This window comes from Barbus barbus (assembly GCF_936440315.1).
Source record: "Barbus barbus genome assembly, chromosome: 33".
Lineage (NCBI taxonomy): Eukaryota > Metazoa > Chordata > Actinopteri > Cypriniformes > Cyprinidae > Barbus > Barbus barbus.
The window spans coordinates 24,058,483-24,073,043 of NC_136761.1; the positions used below are offsets into that span (position 1 = coordinate 24,058,483).

The window sequence follows — 14,561 nt, forward strand, 5'->3', positions numbered from 1 at the left end:
AAAAGAAATAAACAATAACAGAGACTTAAAGAGACTAAAAATGAAGCCATTCATTTAGCTAGTTTGTATAATTTTATTTAAAGCCCGTGTAGCCGTACACTCTTTATATTCAGAAACTTTATATTCTATAAATTATTTATTTTTATATAAAACGATTTTAATGATTACCCTCAAATTACTTTACATTTATGTTGGCTTTATGTGTTACAGTCTGGTGTAAAATACAAAGAATGATTGTGAGAAAGCTATGAAAACATGTCTTGCCATTACTGTTTTGAGGAAAAGTACTATTTCGACAAATATTAAAACATTTTTTCAATTAATCGTGTCTTATAATTTACAAACGAATAAATGTAAATTTACAGAATATTTAAGCTGAGGAAAATAAGAACAGTGGACATTTATAATTTTTGTGCATTTGAAGTATTTATTTAAATTATTTATGCACTTTGCTTTGCCTTTTGTCATGTTTGTATTTTGATGGGAACTTATAATAATGGTGTAGGTTTCCGGCGGAACAATAATCGCGAGGAACAGACGCGTTTCAGCACATTTTACTCGATGTAGCATTTGTATTTTTAAGAGTAAGAGAGCATAATTCTGATATTGTTTTCCAAGTGGGCATAAACTACGATCACAAGTTATTTTCTTACATGCTGCATACAGCTTTTTCATCTACATTTTAAATCGCTCTGGTTATTTGATGTTTTATTAGTAGTTAAAAACAGTCTGCGGGAGATCGGTGCGCGTTCAGTAGCATGGCTTCAACGGTGGTGAGTGTTCATTGATGTCAACAATGCTTATGCAAATATGTTTCATAACTGTCCTCATCAATTGTGTTCGGCACTGATCAGGACTTCAGGACTCTGGTTGATCAGTCATGCAGATACTCGGATGAATTCGTCAATATCTATTATGACTGCATGGACAAGAGAAGAAGGGTATGCTCATCTCATGCATTTGAAGTGCACTTCTAATAGGCTTCATGATAATGCATCAATGTTTTCAGAATTTGACAAGGCTGTATCTGGACAAAGCAACGCTTGTGTGGAATGGAAATGCTGTCTCAGGTCACGATGCTCTCGGAGAGTTCTTCGAGTCTCTTCCCTCCAGTGAATTTCAAGTGCAATCTCTTGACTGCCAGCCTGTGCACGGTATGCAACATCGTGCTCATCATCATATCTTATTGTTAACAGGGCTTGACATGCTCACTGGCCACTGTGGCTAGCAAAGTGTCTGTACTTTATCAGAGTGTTTGTTTTTAGAAAACTTTACCTCACAACATTCTAAAGCATAATAGTCTACTTTTTACTGTATTACATTTCATATTAAATATAATTTAATACTTAATTACATTAGAAGTCTATTACTTTCTTTTACTCAAGTAAAAGTAATTCAAAGATTTACTTGAGTATAAGAAAGTACTAAATTTTTAATGTTCTTAAAGGGGTAGTTCACCTAAAAATGAAAATTGTCATTTATTCACCCTCAAGTAGTTCCAAACCTGTAAGAATGTCTTTGTTCTGAAGATATTCTGAAGAATGTGGGAAACAGAGCAGTTTTGGGGCAGCATTGAATTCCATACTATATTTGTCCCTACTATGGAAGTCAATGGTGCCCCAAAACAGCCTGGTTACAAACTTGCTTCAAAATATCTTGAAATATCAAAAATGAAGAATTTTCATTTCTGGGTGAATTATCCCTTTAAGTATTAAAGTGGTCCAAGGTCACCTATATAATTGTAATTGTTTGACAGCACTAATTAATAATCTAGTTTCCTATCGTTTTATCAAATACCTTTTCTTTATCTTTTTTTTTCAGAACAAGCAACTCATGGCCAAATGACTTTGTTGGTGGTTACAGCTGGCTCAGTGAAATTTGACGGAAACAAACAGAGATTCTTCAACCAGAATTTCTTATTAACTGCCCAAGCCTCTCCTAACAGTGACCAGCCAGTATGGAAGATTGCAAGCGACTGCTTTCGCTTTCAAGACTGGGCAAACTGAATTGTAGCTTCAAATCTTTTTTTATAGCTTTTTTCATTTTTTGTAAACGCACTGCAATTTAAGTATGTTCTGTAAATAAAAAAACCCATTGACCATTTGAGTAGAACAATTTGAGTAGAAAACCATTTTACTTGTGTATAACATACAGTGAACCACAATAAATAAGCATCATAGAACATTCTACAAGCATATTCACAATTTTTCAATGCCAACATTTGACTGCTGTATAGTCTCGCTTGTGATGACCGGAACCCTGAGGGTTGGGGGGTTGGAGAGAAACTGCTGAATTTGTTGGCTTAATGGCTGTTCATTTAACAATGGCTAAAAATCCCTGACAAAAAGAATAGTGCAAATGACAAAGTAATTATAAATAAAACACCTTCTAGACATTTGGTAATCCAAGAGACAACAGTTCCTGTACAGATCACACTTCCTTAAAAATAAAAAAAAGGTTTCAAATGAAATGTCTAGGTTTGCCCAAATAAGTTAAAATACAGAATACAATATTAACTGACTGAGAAGGGTTCCTCTCAATCTCAAAATTCATATTCTTGGTTTGAATTTCTAAACGCTTTTTGTTCCTTTTCAGCTTTATACATTAAATATTGAGGTCTGTTTTAAGGACATATTACCAAATATATTAAAAGCCTGCTGAAATGGAGTTTGCGACAGACAAGAGAGCTTGTGACAATCAGACACTGTTAACAGTAAAATGAGTGGTTTGAAAAAAAATCTGACATGAAAAGATACAGATGCAATACAAACTTTACCTCTGGCTTGAGAGGGAAAAACTATTCCTGAAATGTTCCCTTCATTTAAAATCAGTCTAACAAACAGGTCAAATGAGCAATAAACCACTTGCCAGTCATCTCAACCTGTCCTGAATTGTAATTCAGTGACACATTCATAACCAAAAGACAAAAAAACATGGTTTATAACCATTATGAAGACTAACTCCTAATGCACTGCATGAATGAAGCACAGGAATCAAATTCTAATTTGCAGCCAATAGGGAATCAACATTAAAAATAGTGACCAATCAGAAGGCACAGAAACATCACCATATATTACTTGCATCTACAAGGAGACGGAGCTCCGCAGTGCAAAGACTTCTCAGCTAGCGGTTTGTGTTCTCAAATTCTATTGAACTAAACAAGTGAACATTGTTACAGACAAAAGAATTTCACACGATAGAAAAAAGAAAGCGCAAGGTGATGGCAGTATATCGCTGTTGTATGGATGAAATCCTTTTCACAAGACACTCCTTTTGTATGCTAAAAGGAGAAATGAGTGGATGCTTTATGCTGGATAAGATAAATATCGTCCTTTACCCAACAGGTTTCAAACTAATCAGCTACGACTTTAATTGTAAACTATTTCACAGCAGAGAGACTACGGAGCTCTGAATGAAAAGCCCACAAAGCTCAAGAATAAAAATACCCAGACCGACTGCTTATCGACATTGTTCGTCTTTGAAAATTTGTGCACATCACTAAGCAATGGGCAGTGGTGACAGTTGTGGCAAAAGGTGTTTAACATTTATTGATATACAGCAATGTTGCACGGCAAGGAGCTGATGAAGATGTTTTTGGCTGTGATAGTGGTCCTACTTGTGGCCATACATTCTTTCAATGTCGTTGAGATAGTGGTTCTTCAGTTCTTTCCTCTTCAGTTTGAATGCGTCCGTCACCAAGCCTGTTTCTGGGGTCCAAGGCTCCGGGCTCAGATGGACCATAACTGGTATCTCAAAGCCCTGGAGTTTAACTACAAGCATGGGAAGACCATTAGAAGACATGTTCTATATACTATATACTTCAAATACTGTAAGTTATACTCACTTGAAGTTGCAACTTCTTTAATTTCTCTCAGAACTTCCCTTTCCATTAATGGGTGGTTGCAAATCTCTTCCCATGTGCCCTCAATGCCCTTCTGATTGGCAAGAGCTGTCAGCTTCTTTTGGTTAGGAACAATGAAGCTGATAACGTAGTTCTGGTCACTGGTGGGCAGAGAGAGAGAAAAGAGCTCTGTATACAGTACGTCTGCTGTTCTAAAGAGAGGACCCTTTGTTAGGGTCAGTAACATCCCATATGCGTCAAACAAAGCCAAACATACGAACCTGTTTGCGTAAGCGCAGATGTTGTCAACGAGAGGGCAGTTCTTCAGAGCTGACTCAACTTTGCCTAAAGAGACGTACTCCCCAGCTTGAAGTTTCACAAGGTCCTTCTTGCGATCTAGGCATTGCATAGAATAGATGTGAATAATATAGATAGATAACATAAATATATGACTTTAACTAAAACAAGAAAGAAGACTTCATTACGAGGCTGAATCTAAACATACCGACAATCTGAAGACAACCGTCAGGGTGCATCTCTCCTATATCACCAGTGCAGAACCACCGCTGGCCGTTCTCATCCACAAAGAAGTCCTCATTATTACAGCCTTCACTCCGGGAGTAGCCCATGGTCACATTAGGACCTCCGATGAGGATTTCACCACGTGGATGAGGCTTGTCATGCTTCGTATAGCCACCTAAAGTATAAGGAGAATTACTTCAGCTTGAGAATTTTATTTCAGTTAGTGGCCAAGGCAACATTTCTAATTTAAATTTTTTTTTTTTTTTCCATTTAAGTTTTTGGCATCCAAAATGTATTTTATTTTAGCTTAGCTTTATTTTAAAGGATAATTTTTTTTATATTTTTACTAACATTACCAACACTGCTTCTCTGAAGCTCACATAACACCAAACATGATGCTTTTGGTTTCATTGATGTCAACTTTAAAAAAAAAAAAAAAGTCTAGACGCCATCAGATTACATTTTATGATAAACTCGCAATTGCGAGACAAAGTCGTAATTCTGAGAAATAGTCAGAACTGAGATATAAACTCACAATTCTGACTTTTTCTTTTAATTGCGAGTTTATATCTCACAATTGCGAGAAAAGTCAGAATTGCGAGTTTTTATCTCGTAATTGTGACTTTATAAATCGTAACTGTGACTTTATAACTTGCAATTGTGATTTTATATTTCTCAATTCTGTGAAAAAAAGCCAGAATTGTGAGATAAAAAGTCTTATACTGAATTAAGATACATTACAAGTTCATGCATTCTTTGGGACTTGAACCTATGACCTTTGTGTTTTTGCGCCATGCTCTACTGTTTGAGCTACAGGAACACTGATGTAAGTTTTGGCAAAAGTGAAGAAAGACTTCCTCAAATCAAACTTTTGCATTACTTTAGTAAGCTTGGTATATATAGTGCGTGTCTTTAGTGTTTATTTGTCCAATTTTAGAGACTGACAGCCATGGTGGTAAAAATATAATGCTGCTTTATGGCAAGAGCTTCAGAAATGTCTAAATTGTGTTCTACAGAACAAAACAACAGCATTATAGTTTGGAAGAACATGAAAGTGAGTTTATAATGGCAGAATACTATGCTTGGTGGATTACTTCTTTAAGATTTAAGGTATCTACAATAAGGAAAACTGGTAGTATTTACCAACCTTCTGCCCAGTCTTTGAGTTTGACCTCACAGCAGATCAGTGGAGCTCCTACTCGTCCTGTGCTATAGTCAGCAACTGCTCAACATAAGATCATGTCATCATTACTTCACACTGAGATAAAGCTCTAACCATTTTTCTAAATAAGACTCTACAAGTAATATTAAAATAAACAGTGCAAGATAGGCTGGAAAAGATGTCCGGATGTAGCAAGACTCCTCACCCTCGGTTATAGTTCCCGCTCCACAGGTCTCAGTAAGACCGTAACCCTGACCAACAGGACAGCAGAAGCAGATGTTCATGAAGCGCTGAGTGGCGGTAGACAGAGGGGCTCCTCCGGACAGCATCATACGCACGTTTCCACCCAGAAGAGCTCTCACTTTCTTAAACAAACTGAACACATGAGGGAACAAATCCGATTAAAACTCCAGACTCATTAACAAGAGCAAATGTGATTACCCGAAGGCCTATTTTAATCTCCTCTTACATATTGCACAGGGGTGCATCATAACCGTTCTTAATCTGCTCGAGCTTGTAGTCGTAGGCCAGTTTGAACAGGGTTCTCTGCACGAAGTTCATCTCCTGCACTTTACTCATGACGTTCTTATTGATCCGGTCCATTATTTCCTGACAGAGGAAACAGGAGTGTGAGATTTTAACATGACTGGTGTGAATAAAACCAGGTGAAAATGTTTAGAGGAGTCAGACTTACAGGTACGGCAGCCATTAGAGAAGGTTTCAGCACGGTGCAGTCACCTTTACTTCCCCTCTTGATTTTGGTTGACTACAAAGCAAAAACAAGCCATTCAATCATCTGAGATTAACATCATTTCCTTATTTTGTAAAAACCTCCTACATTTGTGTAAATGTGTAACTATATTTATCTGATCCTGTAATAAATTGAGGTGCAGTACCTGATCAGAAAGTGTTTGTGGTGAAGAATAGCCAATCCTGCAGCCGTATGTCACACATGAGATCTCAGCCGTCATTTCCAGCACATGAGCAAGAGGAAGATAGGCAATATACGTATCCTTTGATCTGTGGAGGCATACAGGCATATTAAAGCAAAACTAATAAGCATTTCAGGGTCAGGCACTGTTTCATTAAAGAAAGCAACAATCAAGTTCCAAAAGCAAAAACCCCATTTATATTTTCCACTGGTGAATTGATTTTTAGAAGTAACTTTTTAACCATTAAAGACAGACCTACTGTGAGCTACAAGGTTGTTAATCAATGGTATATGCTTTTGTTGAAGACATCAGCCTATATTATTTCAACTTAATTTTTAATAATCATAATTTCCTGGTGAAAAACTACATTACCCATGACTTTGCAGAGAATCTCTTCCAATAAGGAATAGAAAATAAATCAATCCAAAAGAACTCTTTAGGCCCCACCCACATCCACACTCTGTTATTTAATTTTTATATATAATTAACTAACTAACCCTTAAAATTAATTGTTTCATATTTCTCCATTGTTGTTTAATTTGCTTATATAATTGGCAATGCTTTATGGGATTGTAGTTCTTTCTCTCATTAAAGCTGTAAATACACATTCTTGTATCTTTGTCTTTTTGTCTGATTTTCAAATGCAGTATTGCTTCAAATTACGATATATAAAGTGTATAATGATGTGTTTCACCTTATAGCTATTTGGTTTTTGCTAGTTGGCTTATAAAACTTTAAGATATTTTAAAAATCTGTGTGGTTAAAGAAAATAAATGGGAAAACATACATATATATATATATATATATATATATACACACTTTCGGAACAAAGTCTGCTGAAAAACTGGGTGGCCATTGTGGCACCCTATTGATATTTCTACACACCCCAATCCAGGTATCCTCTCGCACTGGCCTGCCATGCCCCCGATCAGGTTACTGTGAATGATCATCACCCCTTTAGGTCTCCCGGTGGAGCCGCTGGTGTACATAATAACAGCGAGGTCTGACGGGACGGGCTTCACTATGGGTCTGCTCACTGCAACACAAAGCGCACATTGTTTTCTCCTGTGGTGATAGAGATGAATCTATTACAGCTCTATTCAGATCAATATTGTATGGGTGAACTGTGGGTAAACTACAGGCAATCACTGAAAAGGTTAATTAGCATATAAATAAAATGTCATCCGTAAAGTTGGTGCCCTTTCTTACGGTTTTCTGGCTTGGCTCCCAGCTCTTGCACAGAGTGCATGCTGTGGATCTGGATGCCCTGTGGATATCCCGCTGTGCCGATGCTCTTCCTGTCCACATAAATGATGTGTCTCAGATTGGGGATTTGTGAAAGAACACTCTGTAGGGGAATGGAAACAGAATACTTAATAAAAAATATAAATATTTCAAGTGGCAGGACAAGTAAACCAGAGGTGGCACCAGACTTCAAGTTAAACTTTGGTTTGAAAATCTGATTGACATCAAAATCCAACATTAGATTGACGTTGCATTTTAGTTACCTAATATGATGACTTAAAACCAACAAACTATCAACATCTAATGATGTTGTATATTAAAGCTGTGTGGAAGTTAACATTATGACATTTAGCAGACGTTGGTTTTTGGTTACCATCATGGCTAAATGCCAGTGTTTTGTCAGTATGTTGCTGGCATGAATTTTGGTAACTTAATACCACACCTTAAAGCCAACAAAATATCAAGATCAGCTCTTGACAGTATTCTATGTCAAGTTGACATTGGCATTAGAACAGGTCAGGGCATGGAATTTTGGTCACCTGATATAAGAGCACGGATTCAATATGGATTGGATATCAATGTCCGCTGGAAAAATCTGAACTACAGTACAGGGCCTGACTTCTTGTTACTGTTAAACCCTTTTCTTATAGAAGTTCAATAACAGGTCAAACATGACTGAATAGACTGATGTTATTTTGTTAATTGTTCCAACTGATTCAGTGAGTTAATTCAGTGATTCAAACTAATAACCCATGAGATCATGGTTTTGAAAGCACTGGTAATTTGTCTGTTTGTTTCTTATATGGATTACACTGGTTTTATGAGTTCAGTTAGCAAAGAGAATGGAATTGAAAAACGTGCTAAGTTGGCACTGACTCATGGTACCATGTTATTTTAACCCATTCAATTCAAAAATCAACTTGAGTTATATATTGTTTTGCTGTGAATCTGTAGTGATGGTAGTACACACTGTAAAAAATTACCGTGATTTTAACGGTAAAAAACTGTGAAAATGCTATAGTAAAAAACTGTTAAATGGTTAACAGTAAGTTCCTGTAAAATTTACCGGGAAAAAACGTAAATTCACAGAATTCCCTGCGTTGCATTCCAAATTTTATTTGAATTTGATGTTTTTTCTTTGAAATAACTATGTTTCTTAGTTTTTTCTTATCAGTTATGTTTATTAGGGTTGAATGTTACATCTAATGTTGTTTCAGTTTAACGAGTCTCACCATGATGGTGTTTAGTGCTTGTGTGAATGACAATAAGCACCTTCTATATACGTTAGTATTTAAAAGCTGCTTGTGATGGGCTTTGGTTCATCATGTGACTCATCACCACTTGCATTTGGTGGTTATCAGTGTATTTCAAAAGGTACAAAACAGATTTCAGTGCTTCATTAGGTTGGTATATTAACATTATATCAGTTAATGAAATTACGGTATTTAACTGTAAATTTAAGTTAAAACCGTAAAACCTAAAATGTTATCGTATTTTTTACAGTAGAATTCCGGCAACCACAGCTGCTTATTTTTTTTACCATAAATTTTACAGAATTTCTTTTTACAGTACAGGAAACACTGAAACTCTTTAGCTCACCTTCAGTTTGGTTTCCAGCAATTCCACGCTGGTGACCAGGTGTGTAGCTCCACACTCATTCAATCCGAAAGACACTGCCTCTTCTCCTAGAGTTGCATAAAAGGTGACCACTACAAAACCACATGAAACACAGATCAACAAAAGATGATCAAGACAAACACAACACATTCACAGTATATGCGTCATCACATTAAAGCATGAAGGGATAAATCCTATGACTCACTTGAAATAATTTTTCCTTAGAAGGGAAAAAAAGAAAAAGTGAGAGTAAAAATGATTTGTTTACTTACATGGGAAATTGCGTCTGAAGCAGGTCTGAGCCGTGATCATCCACTCTGCCCGTGTCTCACAGAAAATTGCAATGGTGCTTTTTGGCTGTTGGCCTAGTGCTGCCAGTCCGCTCCCAAACTGACTGACCAGAGTGTCCACCTCCTTGTAGGACAACCATTTATATTCGCCCAAAATTAACTGCCAAGACAAGACCATCAAACACCTTTATACTATATATATTTATTTGAGAATTTATCTATTTTTGCAATCCCCAATTATATATGTGGAAATCAGATTTGTCAGATGTTTTCTGATGTGACTTCACCGTCGGGTAGGAATTTATGTGATTTGTATGTCAATTTAACCCGATTTCTATAAATGATTTACTCTTGTTGTGAACCATAAATAGAAGCGGTGTTAAAATGTAAATTAGTTTTTAATATTAAAGTAGTATTTTAATTCCACATAATAATACATTGTGATATATAAATATATAAAAGCTAATATTTATAACTGAATGAATATCTATAAATGTAATGTTTATATAGGGAAAATCACTACATTTTACATTTGTGTCAGTAAAATTCATTTTGAAAGACATGACTTTAATTTAATGCATTCATGCTGAATAATCAAACATCACAGTGAAGACTTTCACATTATTTTTTACATTATTCCAAAAGAATTCCATTTCAAATAAAGAAATAAAAAATGTTTTTTTTTAAGCAGCAAATCAGAATATTACAATGATTTTTGAAAAATCACGTGACACTGAAGACTGGAGTAATGATGCTGAAAAAATTCAGTTTTGAATCACAGGAATACAATTTATTTTAAAATATAATGAAATAGAAAACAGTTATTTCAATTTTTAATAATATTTCACTATTTTACTGTATATTTTATTAAAGAAATGCTGCTTTGATGAGCATAAGAGACTTCTTTTAAGAAACAAAAAATCTTACAACCCCAAACCTTTAAACAGCAGTATACATTTATAAATACAATTTGTTTAAGATGTTGTTATTATCATAATTTATGCACACAGGCCAGTTTAGGAGAGTCACTTGTTTAGACCAGTATCTGATATGAGCTAAATTAAAAACCTCACTAAATAAATTGGATTAGAGCAGAAAATCAGAATTAAGCACTTTGGCTTGCATTGTGACCATAGCCTTACAGAATATGTCAGAGGAGGACGTACCTTTTTGAAGACCTTCCCACTCGGCTGCGGCTCATTTTCTTCGCTCAGAACTTCTCTGGTTCCCAGGCAGTCCGCTTTACCGAAATGCTCCACCGCATTATCAAACAGCTTATCAAGGGTGTCTTTTTCAGCGAAGTCCTCTGTGACCAGGGAGTCGAAGCAATCCACGGAACGATACGGCCCATCAGCCTGACCGGTGGTTGACTTGGATTTGAGCCTCTTTGCTAGGGATTTCTTTTTCTGAGCTCCAGTCAGGAAGTACCATGGCAGAAAGCTCAAGAGTGAGTAGAGCCACACTACTACGTGTACTGGGAACAAGAGAACGGTACTCAGGTCCATGTTCAGACGCACGTCTGCTGAGAAGCTGAAGGGGACTGAAAGATGAAGGGATCAGGCCAAGCCTGAGAGAGAGCGAGTTTATTGCCCTGTGTCCAACTAAGGATCCCAGATCAAAGTTCAGATAGATTAGCGAAGTGTCTGATATGTAGCTCCAAAATGCGCAACCTGAGAGTAACAAATAAAGGAAATGTATGTTATTCAAGTGTATTCAACTGAAACACAGCCCTGCGAGACATTTCTATGAGAAAATCGCGTTTTTAGGCTTCAAGCAGAACAGTTTGTATTCATTCAGCTGCTTTAATGAGACAAGCGAGGCTTATTAGAGGACGCGGTCACATGCGCCGCACAAAAAGACATTCCAAGCCAGTGAATAGTGTCTCTCTGGTTCTCATTTAACGACCAGTGTGAAGTCACAAGCATCCTGCGGAGGCTGCCCTAGCCTAAAGACAGGGTGGACTGACGAACGGCATGACATTAAAGCTCACGGCTGATACACTTGATTGATACACTTGTTTTATCTAGTGTTCCAGTTGCTGGTGCAGCATGACAGAAATGTCAAGGCCATGGGTTCAGATTTCAAGGAAACACCCAAAATAATTCAAACAAATCTGTTGAGTTTAGCAGAAACACTTTATCTCCGTCATTAGCCACGTAAGTGAACTCTGGCTTAAGAAAACTTCATCTCAGGAGTCAGGAAGAGAAGGTCATCTCTTGATCACATGACTGGTGTCAGATTAAGGAAGTATAAATGTGTTGCTCATATATGGAACAGAAACATCACCTTAACAGTACTGTTACAACCTGTACACAAAGACCTAGAAAATTTACATAGCTTTGCATCATCCTGTTACAGTGCTGCCAAGCTGGGAATTGTCTATGAAATTAGATCCCTCGAAACACAAGTCCTTACTGACAGTGAAGACAAGTATGACCAGCTGCAGAGGCTACTGCAAAAGTATGAGCAAATGGCAAAAGGTTAATGTAGGACAAACTCCACTGACTCAGCAAGACACTCAATAACAGCAGATAACCAAAGCTCTCTTACTATGGCAGTTAGTAAGCGCTTTCTTGTTTGTTTAGTCTGACAACATTCTGGTACAGAGATCAAGTTGTGATTAGTCCAGGTGAAATGGCATGTGATGTTGCCACAATCCACAGCCTGATATACGGTTCATGGCTTGGGCAAAACAAATGTCTGCTATTCTAATACATGAAAGACCACCTACTAGTCAACCAGTACGCATGTATTTTTATTTTATAATATTTTTTGTGGCCAGTCCTTATAAATGATAAATGGACAATATTTAAATTCTGAACTTTTTTTGTCTAAATAAAAATACTAAAAACTATTTTTTTTTTAAATATTAGAAGTGAATGTAGACATCACAGTTATACTGTTTCACAGGAGAAATATATAGCCTATTAATTTTGCAATTTGCTAAATATTACATTTAAAAATGTTACTATTATAAATGTAAGAAAGACCAACTTTACTTGGCAATGCTGATAACAATATATATTTTTGGTCATATATATATATATATATATATAGCTGTATCTCGGCCAAATATTGTCCAATCCTAACACCATACATCAATGGAAAGCTTATTTATTCAGCTTCCAGATCATTCATTCATATATATATATATATATATATATATATATATATATATATATTTTTTTTTTTTTTTTCCATTTGCTAAATATTTACATTTAATTGACATTTTTCAGTCATTATAAAAAAACAAAAAAACATTTACTCTTGCCATCATCTAACGATCAAATAATAGTTCATCAAAATGTAAAACCAGGAGGAAAAAAGTTAGTCTACAATTAAATAGCCAATACTTACACATTCACATACCTTCACACTGGGAGTATCGAATTAATTGAAGCTCTACCTTTGCTCATCCCAAGTTAATGACATTATCTAATAACAAATTAACTTACGAAGAAACAAATGTTGCTGCTGATCAATGCAATTTTTTAATCTGCCCTGATGAGCTGAAACCTGTACAAAGGTTATACTCAATGTGAACCCTAAAGCCTGGTGAGAGTGGTCAGTGAGCAGAGACAGCCAATGATATCAATGCCTCCGGCTCACCCCACTCACAGACATGGACCAGATCTTCAGCAGGTGGAACAGAATGATTGGATCCTCAGTCTGATCCCATTATCTTTATCATCATCTTTTACAAACCGACCTCTGTTTACTTGAAGGACACCATATGACAAGTTGACCTGAATGTACACTTTCAACGTAAACATCTATACTGCTGTTGAGTGGCTGTGATTACAACTCCTATACAAATATTAGCATAATTCAGTGAGGATGTCATGTCAACTCCACTTGTGAAAGTCTAACTTTCTGTAAACATTTAGTTTGAAACGATTTAACGCTCAGATAAATTAAGAAATATCATAAAACATAAATACGAGGGTACTTTATCTAGTAGTTTTCGATAATAAGGTTATAAATGTATAGAATATATCAATTTTGAGCGCGCTCACAGGATGTTCGAAACGCCGCCTCGGCTCTAGAACGTTACACGTGTTCCGTTCATCACCGTGGAAACGGCTCGTTTCAATAAATGGAACACGACTGATTTTTGAATAATGGAATCTTTTAAAGCTCTTTTATTCCGCCTTGTCTGGTCTTTTGAATTTGATGATGATGATAGCGCTCTGTCGGATGCGAAACGTCAAACGCAGCATCATCATCATGAGGGATGCCAAGACATGCTTTTCCATCACCGAGCCTCATATTGAACCATCATGTATTAAAACTCTATGCACACACTTTAATCTTCATTCAGACCTAGTAATGACGTGTAATATTCAGATTTGATGAAACAGTCCGTCGTTAGCAAGCTAGCGTTTCCTTTAACGCTTTCAGCCATCTGTAAAGTTGTCGCAGTAAACAAGAAATAAACGAGAAAACCCCCCAATCCCCTAAACTCAGAAAACGATGCCGGTTAAATCTTACCTTCAGAGCCGGTTTGTGTGTTTCAGTCTCTCTCGCTGTCAAGCTCAATGACCGACAGTTACCTCCGGCTCGTGCTGTTACACCCGGAAACATTGCGTCATCTGACTCCATATTTTTCAGCCAATAAGGTCTAGAGACAATGAAGCGCCATCATTGACTTCGTGTTACTGCCAGTGCACTTCAGGTCACAGCTATAATAGTTCCAGACTTAATATTATTAACAACACAATTTAAAAAACACATGTCTTGTTCTGTAGTTTCACAAGCCAATAAGCAAATAATTGTAAAATCCAAATCATATTCTATACTTTATGCAGTGAAGTAAGTGAATGTATTGTTAGTGTTTCAGGATGTAATATTAACATAATATTCTAGTTCTGTGGTTTAAAAAAAATTGACTTGTGTTGCATATGGAAAGCATCAGTAGTGTAAGTGATGCAGGGCTTGCTAGAAATATTATG

The 14,561-nt window shown here is 36.4% G+C and overlaps 2 protein-coding genes across 3 annotated transcripts; one reads left to right on the forward strand and one right to left on the reverse strand.

Annotated features, from left to right (window-relative positions):
• The first annotated feature begins 472 nt into the window (after window positions 1–472).
• LOC306853298 (NTF2-related export protein 2-like) lies at window positions 473–2,187 on the forward strand. Of its 2 annotated transcripts, XM_079390602.1 has the most exons (5): window positions 473–584; window positions 716–773; window positions 855–941; window positions 1,010–1,154; window positions 1,822–2,187. In XM_079390602.1, exons 2-5 carry the CDS (start codon window positions 759–761, stop codon window positions 2,004–2,006), a joined length of 432 nt encoding a protein of 143 aa, XP_079246728.1. In that variant the 5' UTR covers window positions 473–584; window positions 716–758; the 3' UTR covers window positions 2,007–2,187. The 2 variants fall into 2 exon arrangements, with proteins under 2 accessions (XP_079246728.1, XP_079246727.1); XM_079390601.1 differs by having other exon boundaries at window positions 502–773.
• On the reverse strand, window positions 2,105–14,185 carry LOC306853297 (long-chain-fatty-acid--CoA ligase 4-like). The gene is made up of 15 exons (XM_079390600.1): window positions 14,101–14,185; window positions 10,776–11,279; window positions 9,592–9,769; window positions 9,302–9,411; window positions 7,667–7,805; window positions 7,343–7,493; window positions 6,422–6,545; window positions 6,220–6,291; window positions 5,995–6,134; window positions 5,731–5,900; window positions 5,511–5,585; window positions 4,347–4,538; window positions 4,123–4,237; window positions 3,845–4,002; window positions 2,105–3,770 (listed from the first exon to the last, which is right to left on the reverse strand). Exons 2-15 carry the CDS (start codon window positions 11,112–11,114, stop codon window positions 3,613–3,615), a joined length of 2,121 nt encoding a protein of 706 aa, XP_079246726.1. The 5' UTR covers window positions 11,115–11,279; window positions 14,101–14,185; the 3' UTR covers window positions 2,105–3,612.
• Between the last annotated feature and the right edge of the window lie 376 nt (window positions 14,186–14,561).